The sequence below is a fragment of the Lynx rufus genome, unplaced genomic scaffold (genome assembly GCF_022079265.1).
Source record: "Lynx rufus isolate CCGP_SWC_20201006 ecotype Redwood Valley unplaced genomic scaffold, mLynRuf1.p SCAF_10, whole genome shotgun sequence".
NCBI classification, from domain to species: domain Eukaryota; kingdom Metazoa; phylum Chordata; class Mammalia; order Carnivora; family Felidae; genus Lynx; species Lynx rufus.
In genome coordinates, this window is record NW_025814824.1 from 71,897,247 (window position 1) to 71,918,194 (window position 20,948).

The 20,948-nt window shown below is 38.5% G+C and overlaps 1 protein-coding gene across 2 annotated transcripts in view; it reads right to left on the reverse strand.

Moving 5' to 3' along the window:
- The window catches only part of ECPAS (Ecm29 proteasome adaptor and scaffold), a 104,368-nt gene that overhangs the window by 58,002 nt on the left and 25,418 nt on the right, over positions 1 to 20,948 (reverse strand). For both annotated transcript variants that reach the window (XM_047067675.1, XM_047067683.1), the window contains exons 3-9: positions 15,526 to 15,642; positions 13,703 to 13,821; positions 12,418 to 12,567; positions 9,141 to 9,309; positions 6,129 to 6,268; positions 2,321 to 2,402; positions 46 to 165 (exon numbers count right to left, since the gene is read on the reverse strand). In XM_047067675.1, the coding sequence (XP_046923631.1) occupies positions 46 to 165; positions 2,321 to 2,402; positions 6,129 to 6,268; positions 9,141 to 9,309; positions 12,418 to 12,567; positions 13,703 to 13,821; positions 15,526 to 15,642 (897 nt within the window). The remainder of the gene's footprint in view (positions 1 to 45; positions 166 to 2,320; positions 2,403 to 6,128; positions 6,269 to 9,140; positions 9,310 to 12,417; positions 12,568 to 13,702; positions 13,822 to 15,525; positions 15,643 to 20,948) is intronic.

The window sequence follows — 20,948 nt, forward strand, 5'->3', positions numbered from 1 at the left end:
TAAAAGTTGTAAACAGGCCATTTTTCTCTGGAAAGAACAAATTACCTGAATGTTAGCAGGGAACGTTTCTGCAGCTTGTCTAGAACGAAGGAGATGGGGGACAATCTTCAACTTGACCCTTGTACTGACTGGGTCCCTTTTCAGCTCTGGCTTCAGAACTGCTCCCTGTTCAAAAGATGTTTAATTATAACTCAGCATTTCAAAATTACTGTGTGCTGAAAAAGTCATGAGAGATCATCTAAATCGGTAGTCTCTCAAACTTTTGTTTCAAGATCACTTTACACTCTTACAAACTACTGAACACACAGAGTTTTTGCTTATATTGGAACACCTATCACCATATGCTACATTAAAAACTAAACTGAGAATTTTTACATATTCACTTAAAATTATATTAATAAACCTATCATATTTTAATAACATATTTTTTAGAAAATTAACTATATTTTCCCAGACAAAAAACTGTACTGACATTGTTTCATGTTTTTCTATAAATATCTTGATTGTCCACCTTAATAGAAGAGAGTTGGATTCTTTTATCTTCTACATTCAATCTATTGTGGTTATGTTATTTTGGTTAAATTACATTTAAAAAAAAAAAAACCCAGTTTCAAAAAAGATACATGGTTGGAAAACTTGGGATGATTTTAGCCTTTTCAGGTAATTGTAGATATTCTTTGATACTATGCCGAAACTTAATAAACAACAGCACCTTAAAGGTTAAAATCTGGATTTGAAACCATTATCACTGAACTTTTGCATATTGTGTCATACTAAATTCCACTGAGCTATAACCTTTTAACACTTCTATAGCATCACCGGTCATTTGGAAAATAGTGGCTCACTGAGTTAAGCAAACATCTCATTACAAAGCATTTTTAAAAATCACACGTTAATATCACCACCAGTCTCATCAGAAAAATCTGTAGGTACTAACAAGCAGTCAGGCTCATTGTGATGGGATTCAAGTTTCCCTAAATTCTAACTTTTGCTTGAAAGTTCAACTTTTACCACTGGCAATAAACTATATTAACTGTTCTTGAAGCCTCATTTCTTCATTTTGGAGAACATATCTGCCAAATACCATCTCAATAACCATAGTTGCCTTGTCTACAGGTAAAATAAGTTTTACTGCTTCATCAAAGATATTCTTAAGTAAAGCTGAGTTTTATTCTTTTTTTTTTAACCATGAGTGCTGACGATAAAGAGCAGAATAACTACTAGTGCTATTTAGTGACACAGTTCTGGTCTGTGCTAAGACCCCAGCAGTGACACCCATCATTGTTTTAGCACCATCAGTATAAATATCAACATGGTTTAAAAAAAAAAAAAAAGTCTCCCTATGACCCAACAAGGGTGCATGGACCACATTCTAAACACCACAGATTTAATCCAACCCTTTCATGTTCCACATGAAGAATATGAGCCAAGAAAAGCTCTGTAATTAGCCAAATTCCTCCTCCCCAGTACATTTATGTGCAGCCACTCAGGACCAGAACCCAGAGTGACAGGGAGGCTCCCAGTTCCCAATTCATTGTTCTTTCTGCTACATGACACTCAATTTAACCTAACTGGAAATGGTATGACTTTTAAAATAACTATTTATGGCTTAAAAAGCAGACAAGCAAACAAACAAACAATAAACCTTGTATGTCTGGATATGGACTTGAGAACACTTTTAAACACAGTGAACCAAACAGAACTTAGGTCATTAAGCAAACGCCTTAATTTGAGGCTTCAGAAGAACCCACCTATTGTTCTAGATTCTAGACCAGAGGTCAAGAAACTAGAGCCTATGGCCAAATCTGGCCCACCATCTGTCTTGATATGAGTGAAGAATATGTTTATGTTTTCAAATGATTCTTTAAAAATCAAAAGAATAATATTTTATAATATACGAATATTATATGAAATTCAAATTTCAGTACCCATAAAGATATACTGGCACACAGCCATGCTCCTTCTGTTATGTGCTGCCTATGGCTGCTTCCATGTTAGAGCAAAGTTAAATAGTTGCTGCCTCAGAACCACATGGCCAGCAAAGCCTAAATAATTTACAGAAAACAGGTGTGGATCCCTAATCTACACAGTGTATCATCATTATTTAAGCACAGGAATTGAAACTACCAGATCAAATAAACTAAGCTCCAGAAAATTTTAATCCACCCAGACTAGCATGGCTTAAAATTTCCTCCTATATTTCCTACAGTACAGGTTCGGCTTAAATCAAAATAACTAGGGAGAAAAAATTCAAATATATGGAGCTCCTATCAACCAAATGTTTTTTATTATGATGTGAGAATAAATCAAAACAACCTACCTCTTTCGTCTTCAGTGGTATATCTCCAAGGTATACCTTGTACATCTTATTAATGATGGCAGGATTATTCCAGTCAATCAAGCTACAGAAGGTTTCAACACAGCTTGTTAAAATTATTTTTCTCCCACTTCAATTATCTCAAAAAACACACAGCCCCAATATTTGTTACCAAAGGAAATGTTAGAAATACACAAATGAACTGGGCAACTGACATTGTAGAAGAAAAGGAAAGGGATTAATTTAGATCAAAATTAGTTTTTAAACAGAAATACATTAAGTATGGGCACCTGGGTGGTTCAGTCGCTTGAGTGTCCAGCTCTGTATTCCAGCTCAGGTCAAGATCCCACAGTTCGTGGGATCGAGCCCCACATCAGGCTTTGTGCAGAGAGCGTGGAACCTGCTTGAGATTCTGTTTCTCCCTTTCTCTCTGCGCCTCCCCCCCCCCCCCGCCCCTCTCAAAAATAAATAAATAAACTGAGGCGCCTGGATGGCTCAGTCAGTTAAGTATCCAACTTTGGCTCAGGTCATGATCTCGCAGTTCATGAGTTTGAGCCCTGTGTCGGGCTCTGTGCTGATGGCTCAGAGCCTGGAGCCTGCTACAGATTCTGTGTCTCCCTGTCTCTCTGCCCCTCCCCTGCTCATGCACTGTCTCTCTCTCTCAAAAATAAACATTAAATAAATAAACTTTAAAAAAATACAGTAAGTCACTTATCCCACCCTGACTCAAAAAATCATTATATCCACAGTCCAATTTGACACCACACAAGAAAAAATGGACTGCATTTCACTCTCAAGGCCAATGCCATGGAGCAGTTCTGACAGAGCAGAGCTAGACTACGCTTGTTCAAAGAGCCCTGAGCCAAGCATCTGTTTAACCATTTGGAAATTCAAAAGTGACAAGGAAAGCGACAAAAAAATTTATCCATTAAACCCACAACCTAAGAAGCCCCTCCCATTTCTCTTAAATTGTGTCACTGCGATTCCTAGCCTCCCTCTCTTCCTTATCTATCAGCACATATTTGCAGCTTTATCATCTAATTCTATACAGCAGTCATGCTGCCATTAGTCACTGAGACTTGTTCCTTAGTGAGCTCCACCAGCAGGTGAATTAGAATATAGCGTTGATTGGTGGTGGGCACCTGCCCTCTGCAGCAGCCCCTCCCAGTCATTTTACAAACCTAGCAACACTGCAATCCTGCATTTCACGTTATCAGTGAGATTTAACAATACTGTCTTCTCTCTGTCTTTTGACATTGGTTCTGCTTCAAGCTATACTGTATCTGTGTAAACACAGTTTACGATGCTGCTTTGACGGTTTTTCTTATCCGCCTCTTCTTTCATAGTTTATCAATCTGCCTCTTCCACTATCCTTGAAGACGGTCCATGATTCTATTTTAGTTATTATTCACCTCCATCTTTCCTCAGCCGATTGCTACTAACTAATCCTCAAGCTCTACCTCTGTTTCCCTTCTATAAATACGTCAGGTATATTTTGACAAAACACACACACATTAGTAAAATGAAGTAAAACTTAACAGTAAAACAAACTAAACACTTTAATAAGGATAATTTTTACTGTATCTTATATTTTCCTTTGGCCATCTTTATAGTTTTAGAAATGTATAAACACATGTTTGATGTGAAAATTCAAAAATGTATAGAAATGTATAATCGGTACCATATCCCTCTCTATTCCCTTTCAGTAACCACTAATTTTGGTGTATCTTTTCCTAGACTTCTTTTCTATGCATGTAAAATGGGTGGGTGGGTACAGCAGGCAGGTAGGGAAATAAACAGATCAATAGATAGATGGATCACATGGAGAGATACTTCAGGATTTTTCTTTAACAAAATGGGAAAATATCTACATATTGTTCTCAACTTACTTTTTATCTCTTAAAAAATCTCATACTATTCTTTCTGAAAAAATGGACACTTGTTTTAACAGACAAAGCCAAAACTAATTAGGATACTTCTAGACCACATTTTTATTTCCAACAATCCAATCCACTACATGGTGTAAAGATTGGGGCCAGTTCAAACACAATGAGAAGTTTTAAAGAAAGATTTTCTGATACTTCAAAACCAAAAGTCTTTGAAAGGAAAAGGCAGTTACAAGCAGCACGAAGGAATTTCAGACCTGGGGAGGGAATATCAAAGTACAGTTCTGTCCAACTTTCTTATTTACAGAGCCCAAGATCTGGCGAGGTTATGAGAGTCCTCCATACTCGATCAGTGAGAGGCATGACCAGAAGTAACTAACTGCGTAAGAATCCGCTCCTCCTATATGCCACCTCCCCTGCCCTGTAGCAGTGAGCTGTTCCCAACCATCACCATACATGCAGCTTACTTACTGAAATGGAACCATATTATCAAAGACACAAAGAAGTTAACTTCCTTATTCTGTAATACCTATTTGTATTGGTTTCTTTGAAAAGGGAAAACTACAATATGCATTCCACTGCCTTTTAGCATGTTATTACATTAAGCATTGAAACAAATTTAATAATTATTCCATAATTTGTTTTTTTCAACCAAGTAACTTCAATTTTTCATGTCATTTTTCAGTCTTCACACATCTCATTTTTTAAATCAGTACACACATTATTTTGTATTCTGCTTTATTCATTTGCCATTCCTTGGGAGCAATTTCCATGTTGCTTTATTACTTTTATAATTATTTCGGCAGATATATAATATTCCATATAGATACACAGAGTTAATTTACTTAACTATTTCCCTATAGCGAAAATAATTTGTTTCCATTTTTCTTACAATTGTAGGAAATGGTATAATGAGCAAATCTATAACATTTTTCTAAATATATTTTTCTTCTTTTGAATGACTCTCTTAGGATAAATTCCCAGAAGATTTACATAAAAGATTATAAATATTTTTATGATTCACTGCATACTTCAAACTGCTTTCCAAAAATTATTTTAGCTTATAATGCCAATCAACAGAATATAAAAATAGCAGTTTCAACAGAAACTAAATGGAGTTTCAACTATTACACAATTTTATTTACCAATGGGTACAAATTGGTGCACCAGTGTTTTATTTTGCAGATTTGATTTCTCATACAAAATATTTCCTATGAGGGGCACCTGAGTGGCTCAGTCAGTTGGGCGTCCAACTTCAGCTAGGGTCATGATCTCACAGTCTGTTCGAGCCCCACAATGGGCTCTGTGCTGGCAGCGCAGAGCCTGAAGCCTGCTTCAGATTCTGTGTCTCCCTCTCTCTCTGCCCCTCCGCCAATCACACTCTGTCTCTCTCTCTCTCTCTCTCTCTCAAAAATAAACATTAAAAAAAATTTTTTTTAATTTTCTATGAGCCTTTTAGTATTTGTATTTCTTCACATGTGAATTAAGATTTATTCAGCACCACTTTTCACAGGACCTGATTTTTACCATATTAATCCTAATATGTACATATCCTTTATTAAAAGCAATCTCAATTGGTTTCACACAAAGGAAGAGTCAAAAATGAGTAATTTCTGGGTTTTGGCATTTTTCTTAACATTAATTATTTTAAGTCAATTTACCTAGCCGCCAAAGGTCTCATTTCTTATGGTAATATTTCTAATCCATTCCAGTTTTAAACTGCATCTCCAAACAGCTTCTCTTCTTTGTCTTATACAGAATCCTGCTCTTGGGCAAACTGTCTTTATTAAAAATTAAGTATATTTCATAATCTCCTAAATCAAAGGTCTCATTACAGAATCCTGAAAGAAGAAATCTGTGCTCAGTGAGCTTTTAGAAATATAGCCTCTTTTCATCTTTTAAAGGTGAAAAGAGATGTAGTTTACCTTTGCTTGCTTTTCAATTCTAGGTCCGCTGCTGTCGCTACACTGTGGCGTGTGTCACTAGAAGCAATCACCAGGTGGAGAACAGCTTCAAGTTCAGGCACCTGCTCAGCTTCTATGAATTTCACTATACCCAATTTGCACTGCAGATAAATGAAGGGAAGGAGAAACAGTGATCAAAGAAACAAAGACCCCCAACCAAAAATACTGTTTAACAGATCAGTATGGTCATACCAAGGATCAACAGTAACAACAGGAGCAGCTCCTGTTTAGGCTTACATCGTGTCAGGGACTGTATATGATATATATTCACGATTTCATTTAACCCTCACAATCTATGAGATAAGCAATATTATACCCATTTTTCTGAGGGAACTGAGGCAAGGCTTAAGAATTTAGACACATAGTAAGTGATGAAAACAAGATTCAAACCCAAGTCTCTCCAACTCGAAGACCATTATGATACACAGCCTTCCTACTTAGGTTACAGTCTCTCTAGAATGATAAAGCCTTGAACTGAAGTCCAAATTTGGAGCCTGCAGGTAAGAGAGTGGAACATTATGAATAAAGTGCTCCATGGATTGTTTTGACATTTCAAAAAGAACTAAACCACATTCCACAGAGTTCCACTCTATTGTTAACATATTCATTCTGTCCTCAATATTCTTACATACTGAAAACAACAGGATTTCAAACACACTCTAATGAAGGCAAGTGAAATTCTAACCAAACACTATTCAATGTAATTGAATGGCTCAAATGAAACACAGACTGAAGAGGGATTCTAATTTGAATTTCATGCAATGTGAAGGAGCTACGAATTTCATAAAAATTCTATTTAGGACACATGTGCCTGAAGAGTAAAACTGTCTTTACCTAAAAGCCAGTTACATAATAGTTATTATGTATATGAATCAAGATTGATAGAGTTTATAATTATTAAATGACAATGGGTTCAATTTAAAAAGATATATAAACAGATCATAAAACGCTTGCCTTCCTTCCCCTTGTTCAACACAACCTACTTGTAATAAGAGCTACAACAGAAAGCACTCAAACACTTAAGCCATAGAAAAACAATTATGGAAATTACACAAAGATATAAACAAAAAAATGTGCAAAGAAAACTGAAAACAATACTAATGCCCATCAATAGGAGACTAGTTAAAACCTTATGTGGTTTACACATAACTAAACTTTACATAAACATTTGAAAAGATGACTTTTTAAAAAAACCTGATATGCTGTTAAATGAAAAAAGTAAACTACAAACCATATATTATATATAAATGTACAATGTAATATAAAAATGTATTGTGTAAAACTGTAATAGTGTATACACACACACACAAACACACACACACACACAGTAGGTTGTAAGAATGACAAACTAGGGGGAACGCCCAGGCGGCTCAGTTGATTAAGTTTCTGACTTGAGACCAGGTCATGATCTCACGGTTCATGGGTTCGAGCCCCGCACTGGGCTCTGTGCTGACAGCTGAGAGCCTGGAACCTGCTTTGAATTCTGTGTCTCCTTCTCTCTCTGCCCCTCCCCAACTCATGCTCTGTCTCTCTCTCTCTTTCTCTCTCTCTCATGAATAAATGTTTAAAAAAAAAAATGATAAACTAGGGTGGCAGGATTCCAGGTAATTTCTAATTTGTCTTTATAATGTTCTGTACTGTTTGAATCTTTACATTATCATGACTTCATCATTAGAAAAAATAAAAACCATTTTTATTGAAATAAAAACAAAATTTTATTTCATCTTTGAAATGAAATGGTTCACTTCAACACCAAACTATAAAATTGACAAAAAACATAGGCCCTTAGAAATTAGCAAATAATTACTGACACGATATTACAATTTAATGGTAACAACTACTCGCCAGCACTTAGAGCTTTAGCCCTCAGAAAGACCTAGAGTCAAAGCCTAGAGCTAGAAGTGAGACCATGGTACATCTCAAAACCTCAGTTCCTTTTACAGAATGGAACAATTTCTTTACCTCTCTGGGTCGCCGTAAGGATTAAATGAGACAATGTATTCAAAGTGCTCAGCACAGTGCCTGTCACATAGATCACACTCAAAAAAGAGTAGCCTCTACTACTATTTACCTTTCTTTCTTACTTACATCCTGGTTTGAGGAGGGAAAAAAAGATCTGTAACACATGAAGAAGTAAATCTACTCAAACATAACCCTCACTGAACAAATCATTCTATAAATCTGTGAGTGGCAGGAATGCCCCGCTTGCCTTTTTCCCTCTCCTGGGGAACACTGTTTTGATCAGTGGTCAGTTACATTCCCAAAAAGAAAAAGATCAAATCATTTAGACTGCCATGGAGAGATAAAGGAAGGATTGGAAGACTAACCCATGTTGCTTGAATTCCAAAATAATTACATACTGATCTCATCTGTTCTTCCCTGAGGTGCCTGAGGGCACAGACACAGTGAGGCAACTTCTCTGGAGAGCACCAGTCTTTTTTAAAAGCTGCTCAGAGAACATCTGTGTCCTGTTTAAATCCAGAATAAAATTCTTAATGCCAATTTTTAAATTCCCAGGAAGAAATATAAAAGGGAGTCATGCTTTTCCCCCATATTGTCACATATGAGTATAGGAGTTCTTCAGTTTACACAAAAGGTACAGCCCTAAAAAGCTGAATAACCTGAGATAAATTGTATTTTAACTTCACCAAAATAGCTAGATGATTATTAAACCTATAATTAAAAGCTAAAATGAAAGAAGTGAGACATAGTCTCTAAGGGGGCTGTATTTTACCCCTGAACTATGTACACAATGTTAGAAAAACTGAAGAGCGCTTCCCACTCCTCCCTTCCCTTGGGGCTTTAACAAATAACTGACACCATGAAGAGAGCACATTACATCAATCGGTCCTTGCAAACATATTTCATTAGAGAGCCTGAATACGTGGGAATTATGTTACACATGCTTCCATGGACTTCATAGGGGCTGGTACACAGGGGGAGGTTCCATTATGAACAAGCAGTGTATGATACCTGTTCCAACTGTTCAGGTGTCCACGGGTTATCACCAATAACTCGCTTAGCTGCATAAAAACTCATTCCTGGAGGAGGCTGTGGTATTCCAGAACCTCCCCCACTATTTGAAGAAGAACTCTGTCCTGAAGATGAATTTTGGCGACTCTGGGATTCATTTAACACATATCTGAAAAGGAAACAAATTTAACCTCCTTCTTAAAACACATACACACACATGCATATTTAATACAATCAGTTATATACTTTTCTCCCAGAGAATTTTTCTAGAATACTTGAAATTACAATTTCATCATAAAGAAAAATTCTAAAGGTGTCTAAAAAACCTATTTACATCTTTAACAAATTAACTGTTAAGAGTCCATCTGTTCAACTTTGTTACAAATGAACTATTACAGTTACCAACAATGAGTATAAATATTTTGCTCTCAATCTATAAATACAACTATTCAAGAGCCACTATGGGCCCACTGCATTTTGAATTTCTGGTTGAACAATACAGAGAAAGGTTAGCTGACTGCAAGAAGGGCCTAAAAAAAAAAAAAATTATTATTCTATATCCAAAGCACAGAACATTTTTAGTCAGTCCCATTTTTGTTAAGTTGCAATCCACCTCCAATTCTCCTTATATCCCTGCATTAGAAAACCCACTGAAACCTCCAACACATACACTCCAAACACATAACACCCCAAAAAGGAAAAAAAAATTCAAAAGAACCCAAAGAGGAAAAGTCATAACAATTAGCTTTTCTCATTGTATGTTCAAAGCCCTTTGTAGCTACTTATTAATTTACCATCCTACTTCCATTTTTGGCTTCTATAGATTAAACATAAGATTTCTGGTAAATTATTTTTGATCCAGTTAAACTGGTAGTCCTCATCTAGGAAATGAAAATTTTGAAAAAAAAAATTTAATTCAAGTCCCTTCCAAACTCTAAAGTTCTATGCTGACTTATTATGACTGAACATTAAAATGAAATACTCGCTGTTGGGGCACCTGGATGGCTTCAGTAGGTTGCATGTCCAACTCTTGGTTTTGGCTGAGGACATGGCCTCATGGCTTTGTGGATTCGAGCCTCACATCATGCTCTGTGCTGGCAGCACGAAGCCTGCTTGGGATTCTCTCTCTCCCTCTCTAGCTGCCCTTCCCTGACTTGTGTTATCTCTGTCTCTCTCAAAATAAATAAATAAACTTAAAAAAAAATTTTTTTTAATGAAATACTCGCTGTAATAGAAATTAAACACTTGGATCCTGATGGTATAGTAAATTATTCTATATTATTTACTTGCTATATCCATTCAATTCCTAAATCCATCTACTAAAAAAAAAAAAAAAAAAAAAACAGGGGCGCCTGGGTGGCTTAGTCGGTTGAGCAGCCAACTTTGGCTCAGGTCATGATCTCACGGTCCGTGAGTTCGAGCCCCGAGTCGGGCTCTGTGCTGACAGCTCAGAGCCTGGAGCCTGTTTCAGATTCTGTGTCTCCCTCTCTCTGACCCTCCCCCGTTCATGCTCTGTCTCTGTCTCAAAAACAAATAAACGTTAAAAAAAAATTTTTTTTTAAATAAAAAACAAAACGAAACAAAAAAAACCTGTTAAGGAACCACTTTAATATTTTTATAAAAATAAGGCAAATTCTCACTGGTAAGAAAAACTGGATTGAGTACATTATGTGCCAAAGTTAAATTTGGATTTGGTAAGAAAAACTGGATTGAGTACATCATGTGCCTAAGTTAAATTTGGATTTCAGAGTTTATTTACCAAAGCCATCATCACCTGCCAATTCTGGCTGCCTCCTGATTTAACAATTATAAAAAGGAGGTTTTCATTTATTTCTAAGTTATAAGCAAGACTGGTGGTGGTCAGTAAATTAATCAATAATTACCAAACAGCTAAAATTATGCAAAACATCATCCTAAGCACAAGTCAGAAGCATACCAAGAGGTGTGAGGTTGAGTCCCTGCCATCTGGAGCAAGCTGAGATAATAACACATATAACAGCGTTTGACATGATATCACAGGGCAAAGAAACCACCGAAAAATAAGAAATGGTATGACAGGTACTAGATAGAGGTAGTGGAAGCGTTTCAAGGTCTGAAAAATAAAGCCACCAAACAAGAGGGGTGGGAAGGAAGCAAGCTGGAAAGGAAGGAAATCGTACAGCATGAACCCTCTTGTGTCTGGGTGGAGGGACAGCTGATATGGGGCTCCGCACGGTAAGCTTATACTATATGTTCTACTCTTGATCAGGGAAGAGACAAGAAAAGCAGCATTTTAGATCAATATCTCTGGAAGCAAGAAAATAATTAGGCCAGAAGCTGATCACAACCTGGGCCACTGTGCCAGGGACCAGAGCTAGGTAAAACAGCTCTTGGCTTTAACAAGTCCCAATCCATTAGGGAAGACAGACGTGTCAGCAGTGTGATAAATACACAAAGTGGTGATACAGATGGATGTGAGTGTCATTAAGGACACGGAAAATGGCATCCTCTGCCCAGGGAAAGAAATTCATGTCAGAGACACACACTGCTGATGTCTAAGCTAGTTTGAGGTGCTTTTTCAAAGCAGTTTTTTTGGCTGTTGTTTTCTTTTTCTTTCTTTCTTTCTTCCCTGCTTTTTTGATGGGCAAGCATTCTAAGCAGAGAGAACTGTACTGTCTTAAAACACGAAAGGCAAGGACACATAAGAGCGCATCAAATGCATGAGTAGTAACGACTGGAAAACGATAGCCCAAGGACTTTAAGGTGTGACTGGTAAGAGGCGCGCATAAAAATCAGGGACCTTTCTGGCAGTGTAGAGAGTTTTGAAGAAGAGCAGCTGGTGAGAAAGTCGTGACAAGAGCTGAACAGAGACGAAAGTAGATGGCAGCGGGCAGCGGTGAGAGCGGTTCCAGGATGCATCAGGGAGCACAGAGGGGGAATTATGGGACTGGTATTAGCTAAAAGGAAAAGGAAAGCTGGAGGCCATTGATAACTATACCGACTCAGCTATGAGAACCATCACAGCACTGATGGCAATTAAAGAAAAGGATCTATTTTTATGGGGAAAAACTGATTTCAGCTTGGACAGGTTGAGCCCGAAATGGTTACAGCAGGTCCACACCTGTGAGGTCAATGAGCAGCGGAGCTGGGGTTTAGCAGAGGTCAGGGCTGCAGCAAACATGAAAATCTGAGACATATCCAATTTCAAGCAAAAGCTGAATCATTTAAAAGAGTACTTCACTCCACACAGTAAAAGCAGTTACTAATAAGGCTGCTTTGTTTTGATTTCTTAACCTACCCGTAAGGCATCAGAAGGACATCTAGCATGAAGTCCAAAAGCAGCTGCACAGTCTTTGGTTTCTCAGCAAGATTAAACGGAGAAGCTGATTTTGATGATTCAACAGGGTATTTCATGTGAAAAAGGGTTGGTATTAAAAGATGCATTAAGCTGAAAAAACAATTACATTTATTGCAACTACTTTAAAAATAAGGTTTTTATAACATGCAAATAACAGACAAAACACAAATCATATAACATAAAGTGGCAAGTGTAGCAAGGGCCATGCATTTTCAACACCACCAATTTACAAAGTCCTAAACCCAGGGGCTAGCCTAGCTTGCTCTGCTACTGAAACCTCAGTATACTGAGCAAAGACTGCCATTTAGCCAACCTGGCTCATCACCAAAAACACCAGAAACAAATGTACAAAATATGACCTCAGTGTTAGTATCTGAAGTTACCAAAAGAGTTTTCTATTAAACTTTAGGTAGTTCAACTTACAACATGTTCCCTCAATATTTTTTTTTCTTTTCCATAGTTAATTAAAGTTATTTTAAAGCTAAAAAAATAAAAAGCAATGGTTTAATATTTTGAATAAACGTCCACTGTGTGAATTTATGTAACACGCCTTCCGTAATTCTTTCATTACACCTTTTGCTATTCTTAAAAACACATGAAAACTTCAAAGAGTGCTTGCACTGTTTATCAGTTGTATTTGTAAATACGTGGATTACAGTTTGTCTTTTAAAAATATACACACTCTAAAAAGTAAAGTAAAACCACCACTTAACTCCATCTTTCCTCCACAGTTCTGTGCTCTTCCTGACGATGCTCACTACAACCAGGCTACCCTACAGAACTCTGAGCCAAACCTGGACACTAAGTGTGTTATCTAAACCTTTTCACCCCTCCAATTCCCATATTAATATAAACAAGTGATCTGTTCCTTAAGAAAACTGCTCTAAGACTTCATACCCTCCAGAATGTTTTGATGAAAAGCACTTTATAACTAATTTGTGCAATCACATGAAATTAGCTTCTTCAAAATAATTAACAAAATAAATGCATTTAGATTGAGAAACACGTTGTTAGTTCTGCACATTTTCAATATGCTCACATCAAGAAATTTTATAATTACTAAAACAGTAACAATTAAATAACACAGGAAATTCAATTATTTGTCACCTGAAAGAGCTCAAGCCTTCACATTAGCCCAAGTAAAACAAAACATGCGACTTTATTTTTTTGAAAGGTAGCTGTAGACTCATGCAGGTGAGAGGTAAGATAACTGAGGAGACCGTACCTATCCTGCTGTGGCTGAGGCTTCCCTTCCATGGCAGTAAGAAGCGTGGGGGCCAGTTCACATTGTTTTTCCACTGGCAGGCGAGGATAGCCCATCTTAACATAAATTATAGTAAAATTCTAATGCAATGAGAGAAAAGCAGGTGAGTGTGAAGGAAATACTCTGGGATTTCAAAGAAAACACACGGTTGATAACTTAGGGAGTTCTGTCACAACAGAGAAATTACATTCTCGCTCCATACACTTACCACGTGTTTATTACAGCTTGATCAACTAGTACATTTCAGGAAGAATTCCAGCCCTATTTAGTCAAAATGCTTGCTTTAAGATGTGCTTCACGTGAGGGAGCATGACCTAATCGAAAGTACTCATGCATACATCTATCAAACATTCCATTTTTTCACCTTAAATACATAAAATTTTATTTGTCAATTATGCCTCAATAAAGTTGGCGGGGTGGGGGGAATAAAGCACTCAAATATGCAATGTTCGCTGAAAAGGAAAAGTAAGCATTTGGCCAATCTGAACCTACAGGCTACACATTAGCATTAATCCTTTGAAGCTAAGAGGAGACCAACTGTGAAATCCTAGGCTGTTGTTTCCCAACTGGTCAGTTACTACAGCCTCCTCAGTACACGGCAGTGCTCTGGTTCCTCACCCGGACAACTGACCAATGAATGACGAACCAAGGCAAACCGAGTGCTGTGGGTATGTCTGTATTGCTATAATCTGTATGAATGCCTCACTGTAAAGCAAACTTATAAATGCGTATCTGGATCCACGCATAATTAAAGATTTGCTTTTCTGAAGGAGTCTTCACTTTATGAAGGAGGCTTCATAAGGTTATTCCTTTGAAGACATTCTCTTTGGCAGTTTTATTGGTACCTAATGTTCCTATCTACTTAAAGAAAGGGACATCTGTAATGAAGCAGTATGTACAGAGCAGGCACAGAAAGATGTCTGGACCAGTACATGGCTCCCAAGGTTTGGAATCCAGATGGTAATAAGACCCAATAGATTCTGCCTCAAAGCTAGAAACAACAAGGCCAGGAAGAGATCATCTGACATCACATGCATCCACACTCTTATACATTTACTTTTCATGAAGACAACAATTTAATAGGAGTATTTCTTACCAGGCTCAGTTTACTTCACTTTTAAAAAGGATACCTTTCTGAACACATCAGAAACAGAATTTTTAAAAATTCAGCTTCCTATCCTTGCCATTTACCCTTTCGTTTCCTTCTTCTATTATCATTTATTCATGCCTATGCTACATAACCCTTTCTTCTCTCTATTCAGACTGGTCTCACACAAGCTTCTGCTAAGAATCCAATCATTCCTGGGGCGCCTGGGTGGCTTGGTCGGTTGAGTGTCCGACTTGGGCTCAGGTCATGATCTCACAGTACGTGAGTTCGAGACCCGCGTCGGGCTCTGTGCTGACAGCTCAGAGCCTGGAGCCTGTTTCAGATTCTGTGTCTCCCTCTCTCTGTGACCCTCCCCCGTTCATGCTCTGTCTCTCTCTGTCTCAAAAATAAATAGAAACGTTAAAAAAAAAAAAAAAAAAGAATCCAATCATTCCTTTATATACCAGCATACCTGACAAGTCATTTCACCAACCTTCCTTTGCCCCATGGAAATGACCATGCCTTATCCTATTCCTACCATTTCAGTGGAAAAACAGTGTGTCAATCTAAAGGAAAACATCGCATATTCCATTTAGAATTAGTCTAAGGTGAGGTTCTAAACTTGCCAATATAGTGATGGCATCTAGTAAGTGTTAGAGAAAACTTACATCAGACAACATTCCAAAAGAACACTCACTGTGACAAAGGAAACTGCAGCCGGGTCCTGGTATTGAACCAATAGTGTCTCTACCGGGAGCTGTATTTTGGGGCGGCTTTTTATACGCTTATTCAGATGGACCAACAGTTCCATTACCTAAGATACAGAAAGATATGAATTGAAATTATTGATACCTTTGAAACAAATTCATTTTTCCAACATTACTTAATTTGATGAATAGCAGCTACTTTGTTCTTTTAAAAGACATAAATGTAACATTCCAGGAAGGGAATTTACAATATCAAGGTCCTGTTCCAAAATGCTGTGCCCCCCAAGGCTGGGATCCCAGCTGAGCCTATACTGAGGCACTATTCCCCAAAAGACCTGCAAATAAATGACTGTAACACCCTACACCACGGACTGAACATTTGTGTCTCCCCAAAACTCATCTGTTGAAGCCCTAATCCCCAGTTTTCTGGTTTTAGGAGGTACTTAGAGTTAGCTAACATCATGGGGGTGGGGTCCCCCCCAATGAGATTGGTGTCCTAACAAGGGGATGAAGGGATTAGAGTCCTCTCTCTTTCTTCCCCTCTTGAGCATGCAGCAAGGAGGCTTCCTCTGTCAACCAGGAAGGTCCTTCCACAAGGAGACGGACCTGCTGGCACCCTGACCTCAGACTCACAGCCTCCAGAACTGGGAGAAATAAAGTGCTGTTTAAGTCACCCAGTCTGTGGTATTCTGTTACAGCAGTCAAATGGACTGACATACACTGTGAACATGACAAAAAGAGAAATAGGCAAGATACTGTGAGTGTCCTGAAAAGAAAAACTCTGCCAAATCAAGGAGGACTTAGAGAGGAAGTCACAGGAACACTAAATGCTGACAACCAGATGAATTTCCAAGAAGAGAATCAGTTACAAGAACAACAGAGGTCCAAAAGAATGTAACACAATCTGACATGCAGATTGATGAGGATAAAAGTAGGGCCTAGATTATAAAACGACTCAGGTAAAATGCTAGATAGAGAACTTTTACTTTATTCTGAAGATCATCTGATTCTACTAAAGAGCTTTAAGTAATAACAAGCTTTCTGTCCTTCAAGTGGGGAAAGAGCAGAAAGAGAAGTCTGCAAGTCAATAGTCCCTGTGGGTGGAAAGCAAAAAGAAAAAAAAAAAAAAGAGGCTTGGGCGCCTGGGTGGCTCAGTCAGTTGAGCATCTGACTTCGGCTCAGGTCATGATCTCACAGCTCGTGAGTTCAAGCCCCGCGTCAGGCTCCGTGCTGACTGCTCAGAGCCTGGATCCTCCTTCAGATTCTGTGTCTCCCTCTCTCTCTGCCCCAACCCACTTGCATTCTGTCTCTGTCTCTCTCAAAAATAAATAAATATAAAAAAAATTAAAAAAAAAAAAAAAAAAAAAGAGGCTTGTGTCAAATGGCCCCGATCTTACTCTAACAATGAAATTATCTTGCTAAGAGAGAAGTAAGAAACTAAGCACTGAAAAATAACATTTTTAGAAAGTCTCACCTAAGAAAGACTCAAAGAGTTAAGGTATCTATTCTGGAGGACCAGGCCCACACTACTCTCCATCATTTCTGAAATTTGTGCTCCAGCCTCAAGGCAAGTATTAAAGGGAGTTGTAGGACTTCTCCCAGCAGCAACAAAAGTTCCAATGAATCTAGAGCAATAATGAAATATGAATTTTAAGAAAAACAACAAATCAGGGCACCTGGGTGACTCAGTTGGTTAAGCATCTGGTTTCAGCTCAGGTCATGATCTCACAGTTCATGGGTCGAAGTCCCACATCAGGCTCTGTGCTGACAGCTCTGAGCCTGGAGCCTGCTTCAAATTCTGTCTCCCTCTCTCTCTGCCCCTCCCCTGCTCGCAGTCTGTCTCTCCCTCTCAAAAATAAACATTTTTTAAAAATTATATTTAAAAAATGACAACAAATCTATAATCTATGTCCGTTTAATGAATGACAATAATGAAATACGAGACATTCATCAAGCAGTTTCTACACAGAACACACTTGTGCACAGCACTCTGCATTTCCCATCTGATTCTCACAACAACCAGAGAAGTGGTATTGTCATTCCCATTTCACAGGTGAGGAAGCCGAGGCTCAGGGAACTGAAGTAACCTGTCCAAGGAGATACTGAGCCACTAAGTGGCACAGTCAGGATGTGACTCCAGAGCCCATCTGTTTAACCCCTCCCAACACTGCCAGTTGAGCTCAATTCATCTAAAGTGCCTGTCTCCACGAGACATCCTTGGGACCACTGATACCTTACAGAGACCTAGAAACATGCATTACCACACATATTTCATCCAAACTTCCTAGCTGTCCAGACCTGTGATACAGCTAACCAACAAGGAAAAGAAACAGGAGGAAGCAGCCTAAAAGCAATAGCCCTCTTCTGGCGATCTAATCTAGGCTGTTTCCTAGAAGGACTCTTGGGAAATCATTATTAGTGACAGACAATCATGTCCACAATCACGCACTCTTTACAAAAAAATTTTAATGTTTATTTTATTTTTGAGAGAAAGAGACAGAGAGGGAGCAACAGAGAGAAAGGGAAACAGAGGATCTGAGGTAGGCTCCAAGTTGACAGCAGAGAGCCCGATGCGGGGCTTAAACCCACCAACCATGAGGTCATGACCCAAGCCAACGTCAGACACTTAACTGACTGAGCCACCCAGGCACCCTGCACTTTCTTTTTTTATCTTTTCTTTTTACTTTAAATGAATTAATGACTAATTTTCTTCTAACAATATCATCATCTTAAATATTGGTTAATTTCCTGTTTAGTTATCCACTATCTGAAATCTTTATAAACCCATAAAAATAAAAAAAACCAACTGAGCCAGTCCTTCCCCGAGGCCAACTAGGTAACAGTTAACCTATCAGTAAACCTACAGAATCACTAGCCTTGGGTATATAGTGTCCTGTGCATACCAATTCTTATTACTCATTCATTTATATTCATTTATTCATTAATAACTTTTAACTGAAGTATAACATATGGCTAAAGTGCACAATTGAAAGGGCATGGCCCAAAGAGTAGCCATGGCCCAACTTCATAGACTAAACACACCAGAAGCATAAAAACCCTGTATCCCATGCCCCTCCACTCACCAACCCCTCTTTCCCAAAAGTAACCATTGTCCTGACTTCAAACACCATGTTTAAATTTATGTAAATGGAACACATAGGGTGAACCCATGTGACTGAATATGCTTTATTCTATACCACATATGAGATTCACTCATGTTGTCGCTCAGAGCTGCAGTTCACCTTCATTGCTCTGGTAAGAAAATACCACAAGTAGGGGTGTGCGGGTAGCTCAGTCAGTTAAGCATCTGACTTCAGCTCGGGTCATGATTGCATAGTTCATGAGTTCAAGCCCCACATCAGGCTCGGTGCTGACAGCTCAGAGCCTGGAGCCAGCTTCAAATTCTGTGTCTCCCTCTTTCTCTACCCCTCCCCCACTCGCACTCAGTCTCTCTCAAAAAGAAACATTAAAAAAAAATTTAAAAAAAAAAAAAAAAGAGCGGCGCCTGGGTGGCTCAGTCGGTTGAGCGTCCAACTTCAGCTCAGGTCATGATCTCACGGTCTGGGAGTCTGAGCCCCGAGTCGGGCTCTATGCTGACAGCTCAGGGCCTGGAGCCTGCTTTGGATTGTTTCTCCCTCTCTGCCTGCCCCTCCCCCCACTCATGATCTGTCTCTGTCTCAAAAATAAATAAACATTTAAAAAAATGTTTTTTAAAAAGAAAGAAAACACCATAATTTATCTACTCTCCTACTGATAGACATTAGATAATTTCCAATTTGGCCTAGTATGAATAATGCTGCTATGAACATTCTTAGATATGCTTTTAGTGCACATATATATATAGTGCTGTTATATATAAACTTAGGACTGAGTTTATATATAACTTGCTTGTTATGACCATGCTTGGTCATGGAGTATGCATATGATCGGCTTCAGAATATTTCCAAACAGTTTCCCAAAGTGGTTATAATCATTTACACTCCTACCAGCAATCTGTGAGAGTTCCAGTACAACCTTGTCAGGACTTGGTATGGTCAGTCTTTAATCTTTAGCTATTCCAATGAGTTTAAACATAAATTTGGCTATAAAGTAGAACCTACATAACAAAACTCATTTTCCTTAAAATAGCAAATGTACTCTAAGGACATGTCACTAGAAATCTAAAACTTTAATTTCTCTTTCATTCAGTTTATCCACAAATTACCAGCTACCTTGCAGGATATCCTGGTTGAATCGAATGTGCATCACAAAACATAGAAAGGAATCCCAAAATTACACAACTGAAAGTCAATACAAGTTTTCATCAATCACAAAATTTCACATATTAAAATTATTTATACATGAACTTTCAAATCGCTGCCCACTGGAATCACTGTTTCCTCTCCCCAGTGCCTGACCTCCTATCACTCCTAACATTAGATGCAGCGGGTGGTCCTCAGCTCCCTGAAGGCGTCATACTCTGTTCCCACTCAGAATGCCTGCACAGGGCCTTCATGTCTTCAACGGTCTCCCCATCTCTCTGTCTGGCTACACACCACACAGCCCTTCCTAATGCCCCATATTCTGTTTAAATCAAGTCCTCAAACATATTCTTTCATAGAATGCTTTTCTTTTTTTTTTTTAGTATTTTTTTAATGTTAAGAGAGAGAGACAGAGACAGAGAGACAGAGCATGAGTTGGGGAGGGGCAGAGAGAGAGGGAGACACGGTAGGCTTCAGGCTCTGAGCTGTCAGTACAGAGCCTGAGGTGGGGCTCAAACCCACGAACCGTGAGATAATGACCTGAGCCGAAGTCAGATGCTCAACCGAGCTACTCTGGCACCCCAGAACCCTTTTCTATCTTGGCATTTATTGCAATTTATAACTAGTTACTACTTGCCTGTTTTTGTTTTGTTTTTTTTTTTACTTTTTTTTTTTTTGATGTTTATTTTTGAAAGTGAGAGAGAGAGAGAGAGAGAGAGAAAGCATGAGCAGGGAGGGGCAGAGAGAGAGGGAGACACGGAATCTGAAGCAGGCTCCAGGCTGTCAACAGAGTCCAATATGGGACTCAAACCCATGAACATGAGATCATGACCTGAGCCAAATTCAGATGCATCACCCAGGCGCCCCTTGCCTGTTTAATACTGGTCTTCCCAACTACATGTTTCTTTCATTCACTATGTCCCTAACACTTGGCATATACGGTAGAAGGCACCTGGTAAGGATTTGCCAAATGAATAACGAGACTGATGGAGCTAAATAAGAAAGCAGAAACCAACTCATGAAGTGCCTTTTATCATACCTTGCTATGCTGAGGGTTAACAGAAGGCCACAGAAGAGTTTTAAATAGGACAGTGACAGGATCAAATACATATTTATCTCAGCAAGGCAGTGTTAACAACAGGCATGTCAAATACATGACAAGAATGCCCTAT